This window comes from Cnephaeus nilssonii, assembly GCF_951640355.1.
Source record: "Cnephaeus nilssonii genome assembly, chromosome: 20".
Classification (NCBI taxonomy): domain Eukaryota; kingdom Metazoa; phylum Chordata; class Mammalia; order Chiroptera; family Vespertilionidae; genus Cnephaeus; species Cnephaeus nilssonii.
In genome coordinates, this window is record NC_137091.1 from 13,171,374 (window position 1) to 13,195,298 (window position 23,925).

A 23,925-nucleotide genomic window follows, 5' to 3' on the forward strand; every position below is an offset into this window, starting at 1 on the left:
GCAGGCTCCATCCCCGGTGGGGGGCGAGCAGGATGGTAGCCGATCAATGATTCTTTCTTACTTTTTTTTTTTTAATTTAAATTCTTTATTGTTTAAAGTATTACAAATGTCTCCTTTTCCCCCCATTGACCTCTCCCCGGTCGCCCCCATGCCCCAGCACATGCCCTCACCCCTCCCAACCCCCACCCCGTCTGTGTCCATTGGTTATGCTCATATGCATGCATACAAGTCCTTTGGTTGATCTCTTACCCCCTCACCTCCCTCAATGATTCTCTTTCATCATTGATGTTTTCATCTTCCTCTCCCTTCCTCTCTGAAATCAATATAAATATATATTTTTTAAAAACACATCTTTCCCCCCACTCCAGTTTCCAAAGGCTTTATTGGTAAATGTGCTTCAGAAAAGAAAGATCGACCCTATTGCTTCCAAGTCAATGGAATGAAGAGCGATGTCCAGGGACCATTCCAAGTGGAGCCAAAGAGGACTAGTGCTTTGTCCACCTCTTAGTCATAGATCCAGTCAAAAGCACAAGACCTGCAGTCAACCAAGTCTTCAGGCTTACACCATAGGATGGTTTCTCTCTCGGCACTTCTTGCTGAATCACTGCCGACAATGATGTTCCTGCCAACCTGAACGCAGAAGTCTCCGAGGATGATTCTCGCTTAGAATCTGCTGGGTGGGTCTCCCCAAGCATCACGGGCCCTGTCTTCACCACATGCAGCCCCGCCCAGACCATGGCCGCCACAGGCCCCGAGTTCATGTACCTCACCAGCCCGGGGTAGAATGGGCGGTCTTTTAGTTCAATGCTGTGCTGCTGCAGGAGTTCCTCAGAGGCCCAAAGGAACTTCATGGCCACGAGCAGAATCTCTTCTGCTCAAAGCACTTGATGCTGCCAACCAGGCCGCGCTGCCGTCCGGCTGGATGGCGATGAAGGAGCGCTCCCTGTTAGCCATGGAGGGAGAAGCGGGCAGGCAGGTGTCAACCGCTGCGCTGCTAAAAACACATCTTATCCAGCCCTTATATTTTGGACCACGAAGAAGAATCCTTGGATTATGAGCAGTACATTGACTGCATGTACAAAATTATGGTATTTTTAAAGCAAATCTCAAACATCAGAAGATTTCTTCTACAAACACTTCAGCATGGATCCTGTATAGAAAAGGTTTTTTATTCTTACTTACTTATTTATTTATCTAGTTAGTTAATCCTCATTCAAGGATATTTTTTTTCTCCATTGATTTTTAGGGAGAGTGGAAGTAAAAGGGAAAGACAGAAATATTGATATGAGAGAAACACGCCAATTGGCTGCCTCTTATAGGGGCCCTGACCAGGGCCTGGGCTGGGGAGGAGCCTAAAACCAAGCTATGTGCCCTTGACCAGAAATGAACCCGGGACCTGTTGGTCCGTAGGCCGATGCTCTATCCACTGAGCCAAACTGGCTAGGGCGATAAGGTTTTTTGTTGTTTTTTTTTAAATACATTTTTTATTGATTTTTTACAGAGAGGAAGGGAGAGGGATAGAGAGCTAGAAACATCGATGAGAGAGAAACATCAACCAGCTGCCTCCTGCACACCCCCCACCAGGGATGTGCCCGCAACCAATGTACATGCCCTTGACCGGAATCGAACCTGGGACCTTTCAGTCCGCAGGCCGACGCTCTATCCACTGAGCCAAACCGGCCTCGGCCGATAAGGTTTTTTAAAAGACATAATCACAATGCCACTAACACACACAACAATAATTACTTAATGTCATCTAATGCTGAGTCTTTGTTCACATTTCTCTAATTGCCTCAAGGGTGTTTCTGATAGTTGGATTGTTGAACTCACAAGTCAAGCACAGCCTACACATTCCAGCTGGTTGGTTAGTCTCTTAACTCTTTCATCTATAGCAGTCACCCTCACCCTCACCTTCTTGCCATTTATCTGTTGAAGAATATGTCATCTGTCATATAATTCCCACATTCTGTATTTGGCCGACTGCTCCCTCTTAGGATTTAACTTGTTTCTTCATTCCCTGCAATTCTTCAAAATCAGACCCTAGGACTTGATTAGATTCTGTTTCAACTTTTGTTTTATCCAAAAATGATTTCTTAAGTGGCGCTGGGCACATGCTGTTGAATCCCACCAAGTGGCACATCAAAGCGAGTTGTCATTGCTTTTTTAGTAAATGTTAAAATTAATCAAAGATGTGGGTGCTATCGGCCTAGTTCCTCCATTTTAAAATTCCCCATCGTCCTGGAGCTAATGATGCTCACGGCCACTAAGATCACTGACCAGACCCTCCACACAGTTCAGCCCGTGCAGTGCGCACGTGGTTTAAAGGTATTTACGAGCCCTCTCATTCAGGACAGAAGTAACACTTCCGGAAAAACCTCAGAAGTTGAAGTCACACTTAAATTCTTTCCATCTGCTTCTTTTAAGTTTTATAAGTCACATGCCCGGAGGCTAAAACACAAACACCATCCACAACAATAACACACTCAATTACCAAACAAACTTGACTCTCCCTCTGGATTTTTTATTTATTTTTTTATTTTTCAAATATATTTTTATTGATTTCAGAGAGGAAGAGAGAGGTAGAAACATCAATGATGAGAGAGAATCATTGATTGGCTGCCTCCTGCATGTCCCACACTGGAGATTGAGCCTGCACCCTTGGCATGTGCCCTGACCGGGAATTGAACTGTGACCTCCTGGTTCATAGGTCGACACTCAACCACTGAGCCACGCTGGCTGGGCTCGCATAACATTTTTATAAATAGTTCAGAGGTCGTGACAGATTCCTCTAAAGTAGGTATTAACAAGTAGAAATCTAGCTCTCTGAGAAGAGGAAGTGAGTACAACAGAGGAAAGGCCTCCATTCCCCCCGGAAACCACACGTACTAACAAGACACATGCGTGTCATGTTTGGGTTTGTGCTTTAATAGTTTTTCCTAGTCAAACCCAGCTCTCAAAAGTCTAGAACACTGTTGCTGTTGGTTTGTGTGTATTTTCAGTATCTGTGGCTGTAATTTACACCACAGAGGTGCTTTCAAGTTTAAAGAGAACAATAAACTACTTATAGACAAAGCACATATGTAAATTAAAACCACATTCCTACTATACTACGTGAACTCAAAGAGAGGAAGCACGGTAATCCTGGAATGGCTAGCTATAGAGGGAAGGGGAAAAGATGTGGGGAATGGAGATAAAAAGGAAATTTAAAAAAAACAAACAATTAAGAGAAGGGTCTTGCACCAATGATGATAAAATGTTATAAATTAAGTACTTTATATACATACACCCAGTTGCTCCAAGTCAGTTGAAAAACCCACACTTACGTTATCTTCTGGTCCATGAACGTGTCCGGATCCTGGGCGGTGTAAGATGTGATTTCCTGTCCCACTGGAAAGTCTTCGGACACCTCCAGTCTCTTTTGGGGAGGCATGAAGATGGGGGCTTCGTTCACATCCATCACATCCACGGTGACGGTGGCTGTGGAAGTAGACAGAGCAACCTCAAAGGGGATCGAATTCTTCACTGTCACGTAGAGAATGTACTGCTGCTTGGCCTCAAAATCTAAGCCCTAAAAAAAAAGTGTTAAAAATGTTATATTAGTAGAAAATAACAACAACACTTAACTATTGCTTTTGGTTAGCAACGTACCAGTGATTCTCAACTCTGGCTGCATTCGAGTTGGGGACCCCCCCCCCCACCCCCGCCAGAAGGAGAAGAAAGATGAACTCATGAAATCTCAAACAGCAAGCTTCAGTTAACAAACACTAGCACGTTAACTCTAGAGCAGTGCGAATGCTCATATCCTGTCTGACATGCTGTCCATGTGATCGCAGATGGACAGAAGATTCTGTGTGACTTGGGAAACTTAACCTCTAGGCCTGTTTCTATACCTAATAAAGCAGGAAAAGAAACTACCTCACATTTAATAATTATTATTTAAGAATAATAATAATTTTTTAATAATTTTAAAAATCACTCATGCCCAGCCAGCATGGCTCAGTGGTTGAGCGTCGACCCATGCACCAACAGATTGCCTGTTCAATTCCCGGTCAGGGCGCATGCCCAGGTTGGGGGCTGGATCCCAGAGAGGGGCATGTGGGAAGCAGCCAGTCGATGTTGATGTTTCTCTCTCATCGATGTTTCTCTCTCTCTCTCTCCCCCTTTCCCTTCCTCTCTTTCTAAAATCAATTTTTAAAAAAAAATCACTCAACTTATTTTCAAGTTGCCAAGACATCTTTCAATCACAATCATATCTGACCCATTTCTAAAATAATTCAGGAAAATAGCAGAGACCAATAAACCATTTTTGCTCTCATTTGCAAAATGGATATGGATGGCAGGCAAATGCTTCAAGGAAAGAGCCTATTAAGACAGATGGTAGCTGAAACCGGTTTGGCTCAGTGGATAGAGCATCGGCCTGCGGACTGAGAGGTCCCAGGTTCGATTCTGGTTGGGGGCATGTACCTTGGTTGCGGGCACATCCCCAATGGGGGATGTGCAGGAGGCAGCTGATCGATGTTTCTCTCTCATCAATGTTTCTAACTCTCTATCCCTCTCCCTTCCTCTCTGTAAAAAATCAATAAAATATATTTTTTAAAAAACACACAAAACAGATGGTACTTCCTCTTCAATTGTAGGATGCTGGGTAGGAGCTTCCTGACTTCTCACAGGAGCCTGAAGAGTCACTGCAAATCCCAAATGGTCCAAGGAAACTGGGGAAGCCAGCCACCTCTACCCCCCGAATAGCATGTTAATTTACTGAGAAGACAACAGGGACAAGGGAGTCGGCAGCTAGCTGGGCGGTCAGTTTCTGCATCTTGCCAAGCACCATACAAACCTTAGCCGTTTTCAAAATGCCATCGTTGGTTACTGGGTCTGTGTCGACAACAAATTGGTCCTTGCCATTTAATACAGTGTACACGGCCTCCCACGCCGGGGTTCTGGGGAGGTCGGCATCAGTCACTTTGAGCGTAGCGATTACGGCATCAGCCTCGTTCTCATAAACCTGCCCCTGGTACTGCAGAACAAAGGAAAAGATGGGTTACCTATGACTTCCTGAGACACGATAGTGAAACCAGGTCTCAGGGGGCTAAGGGAATGCGCAGAGGAAGTGGCCACCCAACCAGAAGGGCCCTTCTTTCCTGCCGGTGGGTCAGGTAGTACTTGGGAGTACCTAAAGTAGCTCTTCAAGGCCCTGGCTATCCGGGCCTCTCAGCACACTATGGCTCAGGTGTTGAGTTAAGAATTCTAAAACTCTAAACTTAGTCTACAAGGTCCTGCAGGACCCACCTCATTTGGTTCTCTACGCTGTTTTGCAGTTGTTGCTATGCATCAAGCTCCCTCTTGATTCAGGGCATATCCTTCTGCATGCAACGCTTCCATCCTCCCCTGTCCTGCACATTTGCCAACCTCCTTTCGGGTCTTAGTACAAATGTTACTCACTGGCACAATGTCTAGATGAGGGTGGCAGACACGGCTAATTGCCTACTGAATATCCAGTCTCCCCTTCTTCACTTACGGTATTGTTGGAGGCATCAATGTTCCCAAATAAAATACTCTATTTCCAGTCTTCCTTTGCAGACAGCAGTTGTTAATGAGATGTAAACAAACGTTGTGGGATGGGTGTTCCCAGAAATAATTGCACTTAACTTAGCAGCAATGCCTTTTGCACGCCTTGCCCTTGCCTCCCTCTTGGGCCACAAGGAAACATTGAGGGTGGAAGTCATGCCCCAAAACAAAGCAGGCTTGGTTTCTATTGCCAGAGTGGACTATCCACCTCTGGGTTTTTTGGGACACAAGAGAAAACGTCAACCCTATTTGTTTAAACCCCAAGAGGCTAGTCTCTGTTACTAACCATTGAGCTGATTTCTAATTAATACAATAAGATTTAAGATTCTTTTGAGGGGCATAGTCCCTTCTCCTGCACCGCACCCTATCCTGTATAATAATCCTATATAATAAAAGCCTAATATGCAAATCGACTGAATGGCGGAACGACCAGTGGAACGACCGGTCGCTATGATGTGCACTGACCAACAGGGGGCAGGCACTCAACACAGAAACTGTCCCCAGTCCGCAGGCCCCAGGCCAGCCAAGGTGGGTGACAGCGGCCTCCCCGAACCCCCCAATCGCCCTGCCAGTCGCCCCACAGATCAACCCTGATCGCCAGCCAGGCCTAGGGACCCTACCCATGCACAAATTTCATGCATCGGGCCACTAGTTTAATATAATTGCACACAATTATCCGTTTAAGTTGTCTAACATCTAGATAGACTATCAACTTCATGAAAATGGCATCTTTGGCCTTGTTGGTGATAATATCGCAAGTGTCTAACATAGTGCCTGGTATTAACTCAGAAAATGTTTATTCAATGAATAACTAGAACCTGGTAAGATTTGCTACCAAGATACACAATACGAGGACATGGCTTCAATAGATGCTTTTTGCCACTTCACAAAATTCTGCCAATAGGCACCAGATAAAGACAACAGCTACCCCAATCTGCTTGCTTCTTAGTTTAAAGTTCACTAGTCTGCGGAAAGTTTTCAAGAGCAGTTGTAAAGTGACAAAGGACCTTTCTTTAGAAACCATCAAGGAGTTGCAGAATTACCGTGGTTGGGTCAAATTCAGGAGGGTTGTCGTTGACGTCAAGGACCGTGATCACAGCTTTTGCCGTTGTGCTTAAGCCTTCACCTTGAAGGTCAGCAGCTTCAATCACCAGAGAGTAGTTGGGAAACTTCTGCAGAGATTGAACACACCCAAGTTAGGACCAACAGCCACATCAGCCCAGCCCATAGCATAGACACAGATATTTTATCATCTGCGTAAATGCCGACCTACCAGCCTGTCCGCTAGGCACACAACCTCTGCACACATGTTTAGATGCAAAGCTCAGACCATGACCATATAGGTGGTAACTGGCCTTAGCAGAGTTTTGTGTTGTCCGTGGATTTAGCTAATGTGCATTTGCCCACAACACCCTCTGGATCTCTTCCCCGCTAACCTCACGGTCCAGCCCGGTAGTGAGCACACTGATGACTCCTGTGTCCCTGTTGATGGTGAACATTTGCTCGTGAGGCTCTTTAGGCTCTTGGCTGATGATCTTGTAAGCAATGGCAGCGTTGTAGGTGTTCACTTCGTCGTCTGCGTCTGTGGCTGAGACCTGCATCACGGAGGTTCCTAGAAGCATGAAAGGAGAGGAAGATCGGGTCAAGCTGCACTTCAGGGTCTGGGCGGTACTACTCAACTCAATTCTGTCCAGAACGTTAAAGGTGGGACCCCGGGGACACACTGTGTCACAGAGCTTCTGATTGCTAATTTCCAAATTTCTTACCAAAGTGCTACCAGAGGAAGAACGCCTTCCCCGAGATGAGCAGTTTTCCCAAGCAAATATTTTGGGTGGAGGTGGATGTGAGGAGGAGATAGGGAATAGAGTGAGGGTTAAACTAAAGCATTTTGCCACGTCTCTTATAGTGAGTGAATAGCCTGAAATATAGGAAAAATCTCAAGACTTCCACAACTGTCTTCTCGGCCACAGCTTCACCTGAGAGAATGGGTCCTTTGAGATCACTGCCTTCAAGGTGGGAGAAAATATTTATAACACAAGTGACTGACAGGACTGGTTCCTAGGACACCTAAATATCTATAAGAGTTTATAGGAAAAAGGCATATAGCCCAAGGGAATAAAAGGTCAAATGACTTGAATAGACAAGTTGTCAAGGCGAAACTCAAGCCTGTCTGGTATGGCTCAGTGGCTGAGCATAGACCCAGGAACCAAGAGGTAGCCAGTTCAATTCCTGGTCCCGACACATGCCGGGTTTGGGGCTCGGTCCCCACTGTGGGGTGTGCAGGAGGCAGCTAATTGATGATGTTTCGCTCTCATCAATGTTTTTATCTCTCGATCCCTCTCCCTTTCTCTCTCTCTAAAAAAAAGATCAATAAAAACATTTAAAAAAAGAAGAAACTCAAATAGCCAACAAACATATGAGATGCTTAGCCTGTTAATAATCAGAGAAATGCACTTTTAAATTGTACTGAGAAATCATTACACATTGACTAAAGCTAAAAAGTCTAATAATTCCAGGATATACATGGCTGATGGAAGTGTAAATTGGTTTGACCACATTGGAAAACAGTTTATTACCATGTAGAAAAGTAGGCAAAACTAACAAGATTTTCTCTAGGGGCAAAAACATACAATGTAGAAGACAAATTTAAAAAACAACAACACAAAACACAAGGGAATAATTACCACAAAGAACAGGAGGGCAGTGTCTACCTCTAAGGGAAGGAGAAAAAAATGTGACCAGGAAAATTGTATGAGGGGTTCATACTACTGTTTAGTGAAGGAAGGTTGTGTTTAAATCCCTCTGATTTTATACACATTTTTGCAGGTAGAGTGCTACATGCATGCACACTAACAGTACGCGCGTGCGCGCGCGCGCACACACACACACACACACACACACACACACACACAGTGGCTTTCACTGAAATTCTGTCCACAAGAAGGGCCTGATCCCAAATGCCAGCCCCAAAACACTGGGGTTCAAAGGACCTAAGCATCTTTCTGGGTATTTGGCTCCTCTTACCTGGGAGAGCACCTTCCACGACAGACCCCTCAAAGACCGCCTGGGTGAACTCGGGCCTGTTGTCATTCTGATCAGTCACCGTGATCACAATCTCCATCGGATCCTCAATGGCATCCCCGTTGGAAGACACAGCGTGAGAGAAGAGCTGCAAGAGCCACGGGAGGGTTACTTGGGCCCCAAGGAGAGAAGAAGTGGGAGGAGTGGCCCGACCAGAGAGTGGGCTCCACCTGGTGCCCCTCCTTCCCACTCTCTGAGAACCGAGTGCGTGGACACCTGCAGCAGAGCCCTTTTCTCACCCACGTGCGGCTGCTCCAATGAGGTCAGCACACTGGCTGAGAGCATGACATGTGGAGACCTGAGGGCTGGAGAACACACCCACCAGGTCACAGCTCCCATTCCCTACTCAGGATCTAGGCCCAGGAGATAACGGTGGAACCCTAACGCTCTGATTTCTTCCAAGCAGGGTAAAATTAGCCTGGCCACTCCAATCTAGTGTGTCCTCCTGATTTTTGTGTGTCCTCCTGATTTTTCTGCATTTGGCATCAATACATTACTTCCCAGTTTCCCTAAGCTCACTCTGCTATGGGGCCCAGAAATGGTTTTTGTTCTCCAACATCATCACTGGCCTCTACTTTTAGCTCCAGTAGGCTGATATCTTGGGTCCAAAGTTATGCATGATGCATAAGGACTCTCCCCGCGTTATTCCTAACAACAAAAGTAATTTAACAACCCCCATATCCAGGTTCTCCTGTCATTTCTCTTTATCAATAGGTCTCAAAGCGGCAAATTAAGCCCCTCTTATGTCCACAGTCTCGAATCTAGGAATCCAAATCGGTTGATCAAACAATTTTGGAAAGATGGGACCCCATCATTAATAAGCATCTAAGAGATACTCACTATGTACTTGGCAATTGCTTCTCTGTCCAGAGGCTGCGTCACCTTTAGCCATCCTGTCTCTCTTTCAATAATAAACACACCGACGGGGGGTGCGTCAGCTCCTTGGCCAGTGATGCTGTAGAAAACCTGTGTCTCTTTGTCTCTGTTAGACTTGATCTGGAAACAAAACAGACACAGAATTAGCAAAGGAGGATCCTTACATTCGGTCTTTCTCCTTCCTCTCCTTGGTCCTTCTCTGCCAAATTCCTCCCAAAGAAAATAGAGAACATTCTTCTCTACCTGGACCAGATTCTTAGGAAACGGGCCTTTCTCATTTTCTGGGCAGCTGATGGGAGGGATAACCCAGTCTCTCCTCTGTCTTCTGAGACCACGGTGGGAGTCGGGAAATGTGAGCACTTCCATTCGGGCTTCAGGGAGAGAGTCCTAAAAGGAAAAGAGATCAAGAACATAATGAGATAATTCATGAGAAATAATGCCTGCCAAACAATCCAATCTATCCAGTCAGCATCTCCATCCTTGTGGGGACAGCAAGTGATTTTAAGTTAATAACAAAATTAACAGCCCAAACAAAACCCAATTAAATGCTTTGCCATAATAAAGTGTTCTCTTGATCTTCCTTAGTACCCAGAGTTCAAGCAATCATTGTACATGCACGATGATAGGTTTGTGGGTTTCATGATATTTTACAAGTATTTTAAGCCTACAATGTCACAACTGTCATGTTTTTAAAATTTTATTTTTCCATTCCAGCTTACATTCAATATTATGTTGTACTAGAGGCCCGATGCATGAAATTTGTGCGAGAGATGGCAGGCACCCGGGACCAGCCTTCCCTCGCAGGCCCAGCTTCATCAGGAAGGTCGTCCGGTCTCATTAGCATATTACACATATATATATGTGTGTGTGTGTGTGTGTGTGTGTGTGTGTAGTGTGTGTGTATATATATATACTAGAAGCCCGGTGCACGAAATTCGTGCACGGTGGGGGGTTGTCCCTCAGCCCAGCCTGTACCCTCTCCAATCTGGGACTCCTGGAGGGATGTCCGACTGCCCGTTTAGGCCCGATCCTGGTGGGATGTGGCTCGCGAGCCGCAGTTTGCCGACCACTGTTCTAACAGAAGCTGCTGGGATGAAAACCAAAAACATCCTTTGAGACTTGTATTAAACAGTTTTCATGTGTGATAATGACAACGTTATGCACACACAGGGATATAAGATAGTGGAAGATGGAAGGGAAAAAAATCTTCCAAATTTTCTAAGTGTTTTAAAGTGATTAGTGGTAATACGGTCAAAGTTCCAGAGGACAATTCCATCCCTCATCATCTATAAAGTCACTGGTCACTGTTTGCCCAGTGTGATTCAAGCCCTAGTTTTTGTTTAAAATTTGACTCAAAATGCACAAGACAAACATGAGATGTGACCAGATATCACCACAAAAGCCTTCCCAATTCTGCATAGTTCACACACACACACCATCTTCATCCTCACATTCACCTCCTAGAGAAGCAGTCCTGCCTGGGTATGCGCTGGCTTTGGAGTGTTCTCCCTGGCTTTGAATTCTCACTATTCACTTGCGTTTCATGGGCAGATTATTTAACTTTTCTGTCCACCCGTTTCCTAACATCTAAGAATGGAGATAATATTAGTACCTACACCTCATAAGGTCCTTGGGAGGAATAAATGAGGTATTAATGCCTGAACATAGTAAGTGCTCCATAAATGACAATCATGGAGAGGATGGTTGAACTGGTTGGAAAACACTGATTTATGGTTTTAATGAAGTCAAGTTTGGGACGTGACCCCACACAGAACTAAACACAAACCCAACGGTCAATACTGTAACCTAAGCATAAACACCACCATCTTGCACCGCCATGGTGGCGAACTGGCACTGATGAGTGCATACAGAGTCACTTGCTCCACTGAAGAGGAAGACAAAGGCCATGCCTTGCTGACATCAGGATTACAGAATATTTTCAGAGAATGGTAATAAATGACGATGAGCACCGTGCTTGCAAAACATAACATTAATGTCTTCCTGTGTAAAATTAAAGGGAACCGTGCCTAAGCATACTGAACATGGAATTCATCCCTCAGAAAAAAGGAGACTCTAGAATGAGAAAACCCACCAACAAAGAGAAAGAACTGCAATGTCAGATCTAAACTTATTCTCCCGCCCACCAAGCCCCCGCTTTATTTATGTATAATTAACAAATAAAAATAGTAGGGAGCATTCCAGTCTGGGCATGTACCCTTGACTGGAATCGAACGAGGGACCCTTCATTCCGCAGGATGATGCTCTAGTCACTGAACCAAACCGGCAAGGGCTGGGGAAAGTTTTCAAGGGCTTACCTCAGGAGCAGTTGTAAAGTGACAAAGGACCTTTCTTTGGAAACCATCAAAGAGTTGCAGAATTACCTTGAGTGGCTCAAATTCTGGAGGGTTGATGCCAAGGACCGTGATCACAGCTTTTGCCGTTGTCCTTAAGCCTTCACCTTGAAGGTCAGCAGCTTCAACCACCAGGGTGTAGTTGGGAAACTTCTGCAAGAGATTGAACACACCCAAGTTAGGACCAACAGCCACAGCAGCCAGCCCATAGCACAGACACAGATATTTTATCATCTGCGTAAATGCCGGCCTATCAGCCTGTCCGCTAGGCACACAACCTCTGCACACATGTGCGGATGCAAAGCTCAGACCATGACCATATAGGTGGTAACTGGCCTCAGCAGAGTTTTGTGTTGTCTGTGGATTTAGCTAATGTGCATTTGCCCACAACACCCTCTGGATCTCTTCCCCCTAACCTCATGGTCCAGCCCGGTAGTGAGCACACTGATGACTCCTGTGTCCCTGTTGATGGTGAACATATGAGCATGAGGCTGTCTGGGCTCTTGGCTGATGATCCTGTAAGCGATGGCAGCGTTGTAGGTGTTCACTTCGTCGTCCGCGTCTGTGGCTGTGACCTGCATCACAGAGGTTCCTGGAAGCATGAAAGGAGAGGAAGATATAGTCAAGCTGCATTCAGGATCTGGTCAGTACTGCTCAACTCAACACTGCCCAGAGCGTTAAAGGCTGGGCCCCAGGGACACACCATGTCATGGCTCTTCTGGTTGCTAATTTCCAAATGATTTAACACAGTGCTAGAGGAGGAAGGCTTCCATCAGGTGAGCAGTGTTCCAAGACATTTTGGGTGAGCATGGATGTGAGCGGGAGAAAGGAAATAAGTTAGGGTTAAATTAAAACTTTTTTTCATGTCTCTTATACTGAGTGAATAGCCTGAAAAACAGGAAAAATCCAAAGATTTCCACAATGGGCTTCTCGGCCACAGCTTCACGTGAGGGAATGGGTCCTATGAGATCATTGCCTTCCCGGTGGGAGAAAATATTTATAACACAAGTGACTGACAGGACTAGTCCCTAGGACATCTAAATAACTCTAAGAGTTTATAGGAAAAAGACAAATAGCCCAAGGGAATAAAAGGGCAAAGACTTGAATAGACAAGTTGTCAAGAAGAAACACAACCCCGTCTGGTGTGGTTCAGTGGTTGAGCGTCAACCCAGGAACCAAGAAGTCTCTGGTCTGATTCCTGGTCAGGGCACCTGCCAATGGGTGGGACTCATCCACCAGTGGGGAACATGCAGGATGCTGCCAATCAATGATGTTTCTCTCTCATCAATGTTTCTATCTCTAGATCCCTCTCCCTTTTTCGCCCTCTAAAAAAAAAATCAATAAAAACATTTAAAAAAGAAAATGAAGAAATTCATAGGCCAACAAACATATGATAAGATACTTAGCCTTTTAATAATTAGAGAAATGCAATTATAATTGCACTGAGATATCATTCCTCATGGACTAAAGCTTAAAAAGTCTAGTAATTACAGAACATACATGGCTCATGGGCACACAAACTAGTTAGGCCACCTTGGAAAACAGTTTATCACCATGTAGAAAAGTAGGAAAAACTAACAAGATTTTTATCTAGGGTCAAATTCACACATGGAAGAAGAAAAATTTGGAGAAAAAGAAAAAAAGGAAATAATTACCACAAACATGAGGGCAGTATCTACCTTTATGGGAAGTAGAAAAAATTGCTTCTCTATCCAGAGGCTGCGTGATCAGGAAAATTGTTTGAGGGACTTAAACTCTGGCAAGGATCTATTTAGTGAAAGAAGGCTGTTTTTATTTTTACTTTATTTTTTAAATTTTTTTCTTAACATTTTCTTTTTCTAGTTTTTTTTTTATTGTAAAAATACAGTACATAATACATAGAATGTACAAAAATGTGTTATCACCTGTTTATGTTATGGGTAAACTCAGGAAGGTTGTTTTTAAACTACTCTGATTTTATACACGTTTTTACAAATAGGGTGTTGTACGCATGTGCAAGCATAGTGCCCTCCCCCCCACACAAACACACTTACACACACACAGTGGCTTTCACTGAAATTCTGTCCACAAGAAGGGCCTGATCCCAAACGCCATCCCTAACACACTGCGATCCAGAGAACCTAAGCATCTTTCTGGGTATTTGGCTCCTCTTACCTGGGAGAGCACCTTCCACGACAGACCCCTCAAAGACCGCCTGGGTGAACTCGGGCCTGTTGTCATTCTGATCTCTCACCGTGATCACAATCTCCATCGGATCCTCAATGGCACTCCCGTTGGAAGACACAGCGTGAGAGCAGAGCTGCAAGAGCCACAGGAGGGTTACTTGGGCCCCAAGGAGAGAAGAAGTGGGAGGAGTGGCCCGACCAGAGAGTGGGCTCCACCTGGTGCCCCTCCTTCCCACTCTCTGAGAACCGAGTGCGTGGACACCTGCAGCAGAGCCCTTTTCTCACCCACGTGCTGCTGCTCCAATGAGGTCAGCACACTGGCTGAGAGCATGACATGTGGAGACCTGAGGGCTGGAGAACACACCCACCAGGTCAGAGCTCCCATTCCCTACACGAGGGCTGAGCAGCCAGGCCCAGGAGATAACGGTGGAACCCTAACGCTCTGACTTCTTCCAAGCAGGGTAAAATTAGCCTGGCCACTCCAGTCTAGTGTGTCCTCCTGATTTTCCTGCATTTGGCATCAATACATTACTTCCCAGTTTCCGTAAGCTCACTCTGCTATCAGGCCCAGAAATAGCTCTGGACATACGAGGAGCTTGGTTTTTTTGCTCCCCAACATCATCACTGGCCTCTTCCTTTGAATGAGGAACTTTTAATTCCAGGAATAAGTTGATATCTTGAGTCTAAACTTATGCATGATGCATAAGGACTCTCCCCGCTTTATTCCTAACAACAAAAACAATTTAGCAATCCCCGTATCCAGGTTCTCCTGTCATTTCTCTTTATCAAAGTGGCAAATTAAGACCCTCTTATGTCCAGAGTGTCAAATCTAGGGATCCAAATCGGTTGACCAAAAAGTTTGGGAAAGATGGGACCCCATCATTAATAAACATCTAAGAGATACTCACTATGTATTGGGCAATTGCTTCTCTGTCCAGAGGCTGCGTCACCTTTAGCCATCCTGTCTCTCTTTCAATAATAAACACACTGACGGGGGGTGCATCAGCTCCTTTGCCAGTGATGCTGTAGAAAACCTGTGTTTCTTTGTCTCTGCTAGACTTGATCTGGAGACAAAACAGACACAGAATTAGCAAGGGAGGATCCTTACATTCGGTCTTTCTCCTTCCTCTCTTTGGTCCTTCTCTGCCAATTCCTCCCAAAGAAATAGAGGGCATTCTTCTCTACCTGGACCAGATTCTTAGGAAACGGGCCTTTCTCATTTTCTTGGCAGCTGATGGGAGGGATAACCCAGTCTCTCCTCTGTCTTCTGAGACCACGGTGGCAGACAGGAAATGTGGGCACTTCCGTCTGGGTTTCAGGGAGAGATTCCTAAAAAGAAAAGAGATTAAAAAAAAAAAAAAACATAATGAGGGAAGTAACAGGCATCCAAATTGGAAAAGAAGAAGTTAAGTTGTCATTAGTCGCAGATGGCATGATATTGTACATAGAACACCCTAAAGACTCCATCAAAAAACTACTAGACTTAATAAATGAATTCCGCAATATAGCAGGATACAAAATTAACACCCAGAAATCTATAGCTTTTTTATGCACCAATAATGAACTCACAGAAAGAGAAATTGAAAAAACAATCCCATTTACCGTGGCAACAAAAAGTATTAAGATACCTAGGAATAAACTTAACCAAGGATAGCCGATCCATAATTGCCTGTCATCATTGATGTTCTTTCTCTCTCTCTTCCTTCCTTTCTGAAATCAATATTCATATGTATATATTTAAATTGCTTACTCGCATAGTGTCATTTTGTCTACATGATGTCCATTTGTTCTAATAGAAGCTACTGGGATCGAAACAAAAAACATCCTAAGAGACTTTATTAAACAGTTTCCATGTAAAATAATGATAACGTTATGCACACACAGGGAAATAAGATAGTGGAAGATGGAAGGGAAAATATCTTCCAAATTGTCCAAGAGTTTTAAAGTGATTAGTGATAACACGGTCAAGGTTCCAGAGGACAATTCGATCCCCTACCATATATAAAACCACTGGTCATTGTTTACCCAGTGTGATTCAAGCGCTATTTCCTGGTTTCTAAAATTTCATTCAAAATGGACAAGAAAAACATGAGAGGTGCTTAGATATCATCACAAAATACTTCTCAATTCTGCATAGTTCCCACAAACACACACACACACACACACACACACACACACCCCATCTGCATCATCACATTCACCTCCTAGAGAAGCAGTCCCGCCTGGGTCAAGGGCAGGCTTTGGAGTCAGCTCCCTGGCTTTGAATTCTCACTATTCACTTGCATATTGCGGGCAGATTATTTAACTTCTCTGTCCCCCGTTTCCCAACATCTAAGAATGGGGATAATATTAGTACCTACACCTCATAAGGTTTTGGAAGGAAAAATGAGATACTAGTATTACAAATAGTGCTTGAACATAGTAAGTGCTCCGCAAATGACAATGATGGAGAGGATGGTTGAACTGGTTGGAAAACTCTGAGTTATGGTTTTAATGAAGTCAAGTTTGGAATTTGACCCCAGCACTGAGACAAGCACAAACCCAACTGTCAATACTGTAACCTAAGCATAAACAGCACCATCTTGCACCGGCATGGTGGCGAACCGGCACGGATGAGTGCATATAGAGTCACTTGCTCCACTGAAGAGGAAGACAAAGGCCATGCCTTGCTGACATCAGGATTACAGAATATTTTCAGAGAATGGTAATAAATGACGATGAGCACCGTGCTGGCAAAACATAACATTAATGGCTTCATGTGTAAAATGAAAGGGAACCGTGCCTAAGCATACTGAACATGGAATTCATAACTCAGAAAAAAGGAGACTCTAGAATGAGAAAACCCACAAACAAAGAGAAAGAACTGCAACATCAGATATAAACTTATTCTCCCAATGCCCAAGCCCCCACTTTATTTAGGAATAATCCTATATAATAAAAGAGTAATATGCAAATTGACCATCACTCCAACACACAAGATGGCCACCCACATGTGGTCAAAGATGGACGCCCCCATGTGGACACAAGATGGCCACCACAAGATGGCTGGCAGGGGAGGGGGGTTGTAGGTGATCAGGCCAGCGGGGGGGGGGATGTTGAGGGGGACCAGGCCTGCAGGGGAGGGCAGTTGGGGGCGAACAGGCCTGCAGGAGAGGGCAATTGGGGGTGGCCAGGCTGGTAGGGGAGGGCAGTTAGGGGCAATTGGGCCAGCAGGGGAGCAGTTAGGCGTTGATCAGGCTGGCAGGGGAGTGGTCAGGGGGTGATCAGCCTGGCAGGCAGAAGCAGTTAGGGGCAATCAGACAGGCTGGCATGCAGGTGAGCGGTTGGGGGCCAGCAATCCTGGATTGTGAGTGAGATGTTCGACTGCCCATTTAGGCCCGATCCCACCACTGGGATCGGGCCTAAATGGGCAGTCTGACATCCCTTGAGGGGTCCCAGATTGGAGAGGGTGCAGGCTGGGCTGAGAGACACAACCCCCTTACCCCCGTGCACAAATTTCGTGCACCGGGCCTCTAGTTAACAAATAAAATTGGTGCCTCGTATTAACTCAAAAAATGTTTTTTCAATGAATAAATAGAACCTGATAAAATTTGCTACCAAGATGCTCAATACGAGGTCATGGATTCAATAACTGATTTTGGCTACTTCACAAAATTTTGCCAAAGGGCATGAGACAGACACTAGCCACGCCTATCTGCATTCACTAGTCGGGGGAAAGCTTTCAAGAACTTCCCTCAGGAGCAGATGAAAACCATCAAAGGGTTGCAGAATTACCTTGGTTGGCTCAAATTCTGGAGGGTTGATGTCAAGGACCGTGATCACAGCTTTTGCCGTTGTCCTTAAGCCTTCACCTTGAAGGTCAGCAGCTTCAACCACCAGGGTGTAGTTGGGAAACTTCTGCAAGAGATTGAACACACCCAAGTTAGGACCAACAGCCACAGCAGCCAGCCCATAGCACAGACACAGATATTTTATCATCTGCGTAAATGCCGACCTATCAGCCTGTCCGCTAGGCACACAACCTCTGCACACATGTGCGGATGCAAAGCTCAGACCATGACCATATAGGTGGTAACTGGCCTCAGCAGAGTTTTGTGTTGTCTGTGGATTTAGCTAATGTGCATTTGCCCACAACATCCTCTGGATCTCTTCCCCCTAACCTTATGGTCCAGCCCGGTAGTGAGCACACTGATGACTCCTGTGTCCCTGTTGATGGTGAACATATGAGCATAAGGCTGTCTGGGCTCTTGGCTGATGATCCTGTAAGCGATGGCAGCGTTGTAGGTGTTCACTTTGTCGTCCGCATCTGTGGCTGTGACCTGCATCACAGAGGTTCCTGGAAGCATGAAAGGAGAGGAAGATCGGGTCAAGCTGCATTCAGGGTCTGGTCAGTACTGCTCAACTCAACACTGCCCAGAGCGTGAAAGGCTGGGCCCCAGGGACACACCATGTCATGGCTCTTCTGGTTGCTAATTTCCAAATGATTTAACACAGTGCTAGAGGAGGAAGGCTTCCATTAGGTGAGCAGTGTTCCAAGACATTTTGGGTGAGCGTGGATGTGAGGGGGAGAAAGGAAATAAGTTAGGTTTAAATTAAAACTTTTTTCATGTCTCTTATACTGAGTGAATAGCCTGAAAAACAGGAAAAATCCAAAGATTTACACAATGGGCTTCTCGGCCACAGCTTCACATGAGGGAATGGGTCCTATGAGATCATTGCCTTCCCGGTGGGAGAAAATATTTATAACACAAGTGACTGACAGGACTAGCCCCTAGGACATCTAAATAACTCTAAGATTTTATAGGAAAAAGACAAATAGCCCAAGGGAATAAAAGAGCAAAAGACTTGAATAGACAAGTTGTCAAGAAGAAACGCAACCCCGTCTGGTGTGGTTCAGTGATTAAGCGTCAACGCAGGAACCAAGAGGTCTCTGGTCTGATTCCTGGTCAGGGCACCTGCCAATGCGTGGAGCTTATCTACCATTTGGGAACATGCAGGAGGCTGCCAATCAATGATGTTTCTCTCTCATCAATGTTTCTATCTCCAGATCCCTCTCCCTTATTCACTCTCTAAAAAAAAAAAAATCAATAAAAACATTTAAAAAAGAAAATGAAGAAATTCGTAGGCCAACAAATATATGGTAAGATACTTAGCCTTTAATAATTAGAGAAATGCAATTATAATTGCACTGAGATATTATTCCTCATGGACTAAAGCTTTAAAAGTCTAATAATTACACTCACACACAGTAGTTTTCAAAAACGTTCTGTCCACAAGAAGAGCCTGCCGCCAAATCCCAGCCCCAACACACTGTGGTCCAATACCCTACGCTTTTTCTTTCTGGGTATTTGGCTCCTCTTACCTGGGAGAGCACCTTCCACGACAGACCCCTCAAAGACCGCCTGGGTGAACTCGGGCTTGTTGTCATTCTGATCTCTCACCGTGATCACAATCTCCATCGGATCCTCAATGGCATTCCCGTTGGAAGACACAGCGTGAGAGAAGAGCTGCAAGAGCCACGGGAGGGTTACTTGGGCCCAAAGGAGAGAAGAAGTGGGAGGAGTGGGCTCCATCTGGTGTCCCTCCTTCTCACTCTCTGAGACCCGAGTGCGTGGACACCTGTAGCAGAGCCCTTTTCTCACCCACGTGCGGCTGCTCCAATGAGGTCAGCACACTGGCTGAGAGCATGACATGTGGAGACCACCTGAGGGCTGGAGAACACACCTACCAGGTCACAGCTCCCATTCCCTACACGAGGGCTGAGCAGCCAGGCCCAGGAGATAACGGTGGAACCCTAACGCTCTGACTTCTTCCAAGCAGGGTAAAATTAGCCTGGCCACTCCAATCTAGTGTGTCCTCCTGATTTTCCTGCATTTGGCATCAATACATTACTTCCCAGTTTCCCTAAGCTCACTCTGCTATGGGGCCCAGAAATGATTTTTGTTCTCCAACATCATCACTGGCCTCTATTTTTAGCTCCAGTAGGCTGATATCTTGGGTCCAGAGTTATGGATGATGCTTAGGGACTCTCCCCGCTTTATTCCTAACAACAAAAGTAATTTAACAACCCCCATATCCAGGTTCTCCTGTCATTTCTCTTTATCAATAGGTCACAGAGCAGCAAATTAAGCCCCTCTTATGTCCAGAGTGTCGGATCTAGGGATACAAATAGGTTGACCAAACAATTTTGGAAAGATGGGACCCCATCATTAATAAGCATCTAAGAGATACTCACTATGTATTGGGCAATTGCTTCTCTGTCCAGAGGCTGCGTCACCTTTAGCCATCCTGTCTCTCTTTCAATAATAAACACACTGACGGGGGGTGCGTCAGCTCCTTTGCCAGTGATGCTGTAGAAAACCTGTGTTTCTTTGTCTCTGCTAGACTTGATCTGGAAACAAAACAGACATAGAATTAGCAAGGGAGGATCCTTACATTCGGTCTTTCTTCTTCCTCTCCTTGGTCCTTCTCTGCCAAATTCCTCCCAAAGAAAATAGAGAACATTCTTCTCTACCTGGACCAGATTCTTAGGAAATGGCCCTTTGTCATTTTCTTGGCAGCTGATGGGAGGGATAACCCAGTCTCTCCTCTGTCTTCTGAGACCATGGTGGGAGTCGGGAAATGTGAGCACTTCTGTCCGGGCTTCAGGGAGAGAGTCCTAAAAGGAAAAGAGATCAAGAACATAATGAGATAATTCATGAGAAATAATGCCTGCCAAACAATCCAATCTATCCAGTCAGCATCTCCATCCTTGTGGGGACAGCGAGTAATTTTAAGTTAGTAAAAAAATTAACAGCCCAAACAAAACCCAATTAAACGCTTTGCCATAATAAAGAAAGTGGTCTCTTTTGATCTTCCTTAGTACCCAGAGTTCAAGCAATCATTATACATGCACGATGATAGGTTTGTGGGTTTCATGATATTTTACAAGTATTTTAAGCCTACAATGTCACAACTGTCATGTTTTTAAAATTTTATTTTTCCATTCCAGCTTACATTCAATATTATGTTGTACTAGAGGCCTGATGCATGCAATTCGTGCAAGACATGTATTTGAACCTAGTCACAATCAGCCAACATGGAGGCAGAGGCAAAGTTGGCAAAGGTGGGGAGGAAAAGTTGAAAAAAAAAAACCAAGTTCAAAACTGTCTTTGGTCATAAGAGGCTTTCAGGCATAGTTGCCCAACAAGAACCCACCGTGCTGAACTTACATGAATGACAGAGTCCATTGAGGACTTGAGTCAGAGACCTATGTTAATATAATTCTGCTAAGTTCCTCATTTTTCTGGTTGGTCGAATTACACCAGGATGATAAATTTCAACCTGTCCGGACTTTCAAGTCCCCTGAATCTCAGGAGTCTTTGGAGAGAAAAACAGGAGGCAGCGGAAAGGCCTTGGCATGTACAACCCGCTCCACGCTTCCAGGGCAGTAGCAGAATGCAACTAGAATGCTCCCCAGGGAGACGTTTTGGTAGGAAGCACCATGGGAGCACTTTAGAAACTGGGAAAGGCATTTGGCTTTGGCTAACAATTCCCAGAAACACTCTTGCCAAGGACCTGGACAGGCATACGTCCTTCCATTCATGGCTGGTCCACCTGTTTGTCCACTGAATCGCTACTGGCCTCCTGGTATGTGCCAGACGGAGGGCCAGGCACTGCCGTATCATGGGGAAGGATCTTGTGTAGATTACAGTCCAATGAGGCAAAAGCTTCCCACTGACTCTTCCCTGTCTTTGCCAAGACCTTCTCCACTAGAAACACAAAGAGCAAATGATCAGAGTATTGACCTCTTACTCATTCTTCCTCCAGGAGTGATAAGGAGGTACTTATCATATGTATAGTTGACAATTACTGGGTACTTATCATATGCCAAGCGTGGTTCTAGCATTTCACGTGTATTAACACATGCAGTCATTATCATCTCCATTTTACAGATAAGGACATTCAAGCACTGACAATACCTTCCACGTTTACTCAGGTAGTAAATTCAATCCCAGACAGAGTCCATGCCCTTACCCACACTATTCTACTCAACGTGCCGAAATAAAGATAATGGCATCTTGCCACCATTCCACCTGATCCCTCTCTACCCAGAAGCAAAAAAAAAAATAAAAAAAATCCCCAACAAAAATTAGTTCAGTTAGACCAGTGGTCGGCAAAGTGCAGCTCGCGAGCCACATGCAGCTCTTTGGCCCCTTGAGTGTGGCTCTTGCACAAAATACCACGTGCGGGCGTGCATGTACAGTGCGATTGAAATTTCCAGAAGTCGGTTTTCGGCTCTCAAAAGAAACTTCAATCGTTGTACTGTTGATATTTGGCTTTGTTGACTAATGAGTTTGCCGACCACTGAGTTAGACCGATGGTTCTCAACTGGGGACTATTTTGTTTCCCAGGGGACACTGGCAGTGTCTGGAGACATTTTGGTTGTCACCACGTGGGGGTGCAATTAGCTACTAATGGGTGAAGACATGGGATGCTGCTAGACAGCAACAGTGCACGGGACGCTGCACAACAAAAGATTACCCAGCCCCAAATCTGCATGGTGCCAAGTACAGAACCCCACATTAAGAAGCAGACTAAAATAACAGTGAACGTTTAAGAAACACTGCAACATACATGATGGTGGTGGTGCTGGTGGTGCTGGTGGTGGTGGTGTTGGCGGTGGTCATGCACTGCTGCCTTCAGTGTCACTTTGGTGGAGAGCTTCTTGCGGGCGGAGTCCCAGGCGTGAACAAGAAAACTCATCTCTGGATTATGCAGCTGTAAAGGCCGTTTGACCATAAGCACCCCATCCGTGCCCACTCTGAATCTGGTGTCATCAGAAACATAGATGGTCCTTGGTTGGCCGGTGCATCCTTCAAAACTCACTGCAGGGTATAAATAACAGCGATTAAGAAATTGGGCAGATTAAAAACAAGCACATTCCTTCTCTAAAAAGCAAACTGGACTCACCTACCAAAAGCCCAAGTCACACAAATTAAGCACAAACAAAACAAACCATCGTCTGGTGACAGGACAGCAAAGAAAGAGCAGTTGATATCATCTTCCTGTTCTTCACAAGTAGAGGGCAACTGTTTAGTGTGGTCTGCTTTTTTTTCTCATCTCCTTGTAAAGTGAAACAGTAAGCTGTCTAGCAAGTAACTTCTGCTTTTCGATATCAATAAAAAGGGGCTTCTCCTTTTCAGATACTCTCGACAATATGGAAACAGCCCCCTAAAATCATGGAAACAGAATACCTATTGAGGTAAAAATCTAGAGAGCATGGTACAGTCAGATACTGTGGATAGGCTACAGAAATAATAGCAACTACCTACTAAGGTGGTTTTAAGATACACAGAACAGTGTCTGGCACAGAAACACTATATAAAATTTAAATACTACATTTAATTTTTAAAATAAAATATTAAATATACTAGAGGCCCAGTGCATGATTAAATCATGCACATGTAGGGTCCCCTAGGCCTAACCTGCCATCCAGGCCATATCCACTGCCCCGCAAAGCCTAGCACACTCCGCGGACACTGTTAGCAGCCTGCTCCCCGCTTTTGATGGCAGGGGGTCCACTGGTGCCGGAGTGGACAGACAGACAGCTCCCCCACTTTCTCTCCCCGCTTTTGATGGTCCGCAGCAGGACGTGGGCTCGCTGCCCCAGAGGCCCCTTCTGTGCCACAGCACAGCCATGGCGCAGACGCTGAGCTCGCGCCGCTGCTGGCGACGCGAGCTCAGCGTTCCGCCGGCCTAATCGGCCACCCTGGCCACCCCGAGTCCCGCCCCCTGCGCCTCCTGCTGGCCCAATCGTGGGCGTAGCGGAGTGATGGTAATTTACATATTACCCTTTTATTATGTAGGATATATATATAGCTTTGGTTAATAATTTATTCAAC

At 45.2% G+C, this 23,925-nt stretch overlaps 1 protein-coding gene and 1 pseudogene across 3 annotated transcripts in view; both read right to left on the bottom strand.

Annotated features, from left to right (window-relative positions):
- The window catches only part of LOC307116494 (cadherin-1-like), an 89,775-nt gene that overhangs the window by 13,851 nt on the left and 51,999 nt on the right, over positions 1 to 23,925 (bottom strand). Inside the window, exons 3-20 of one of the 2 annotated variants that reach the window (XM_079800532.1) lie at positions 22,658 to 22,908; positions 20,556 to 20,699; positions 20,277 to 20,432; positions 19,404 to 19,548; positions 18,202 to 18,377; positions 17,816 to 17,938; positions 15,227 to 15,370; positions 14,950 to 15,105; positions 14,031 to 14,175; positions 12,293 to 12,468; positions 11,907 to 12,029; positions 9,769 to 9,912; positions 9,490 to 9,645; positions 8,593 to 8,737; positions 7,005 to 7,180; positions 6,612 to 6,740; positions 4,838 to 5,017; positions 3,324 to 3,568 (exon numbers count right to left, since the gene is read on the bottom strand). In XM_079800532.1, the coding sequence (XP_079656658.1) occupies positions 3,324 to 3,568; positions 4,838 to 5,017; positions 6,612 to 6,740; positions 7,005 to 7,180; positions 8,593 to 8,737; positions 9,490 to 9,645; positions 9,769 to 9,912; positions 11,907 to 12,029; positions 12,293 to 12,468; positions 14,031 to 14,175; positions 14,950 to 15,105; positions 15,227 to 15,370; positions 17,816 to 17,938; positions 18,202 to 18,377; positions 19,404 to 19,548; positions 20,277 to 20,432; positions 20,556 to 20,699; positions 22,658 to 22,908 (2,914 nt within the window). The remainder of the gene's footprint in view (positions 1 to 3,323; positions 3,569 to 4,837; positions 5,018 to 6,611; positions 6,741 to 7,004; positions 7,181 to 8,592; positions 8,738 to 9,489; positions 9,646 to 9,768; positions 9,913 to 11,906; positions 12,030 to 12,292; positions 12,469 to 14,030; positions 14,176 to 14,949; positions 15,106 to 15,226; positions 15,371 to 17,815; positions 17,939 to 18,201; positions 18,378 to 19,403; positions 19,549 to 20,276; positions 20,433 to 20,555; positions 20,700 to 22,657; positions 22,909 to 23,925) is intronic. The other variant, XM_079800533.1, reaches the window with a different exon arrangement.
- On the bottom strand, positions 195 to 2,483 carry LOC307116503 (nucleoside diphosphate kinase B-like; annotated as a pseudogene). Its single transcript has one exon. The product of its transcript is annotated as a nucleoside diphosphate kinase B-like (transcript).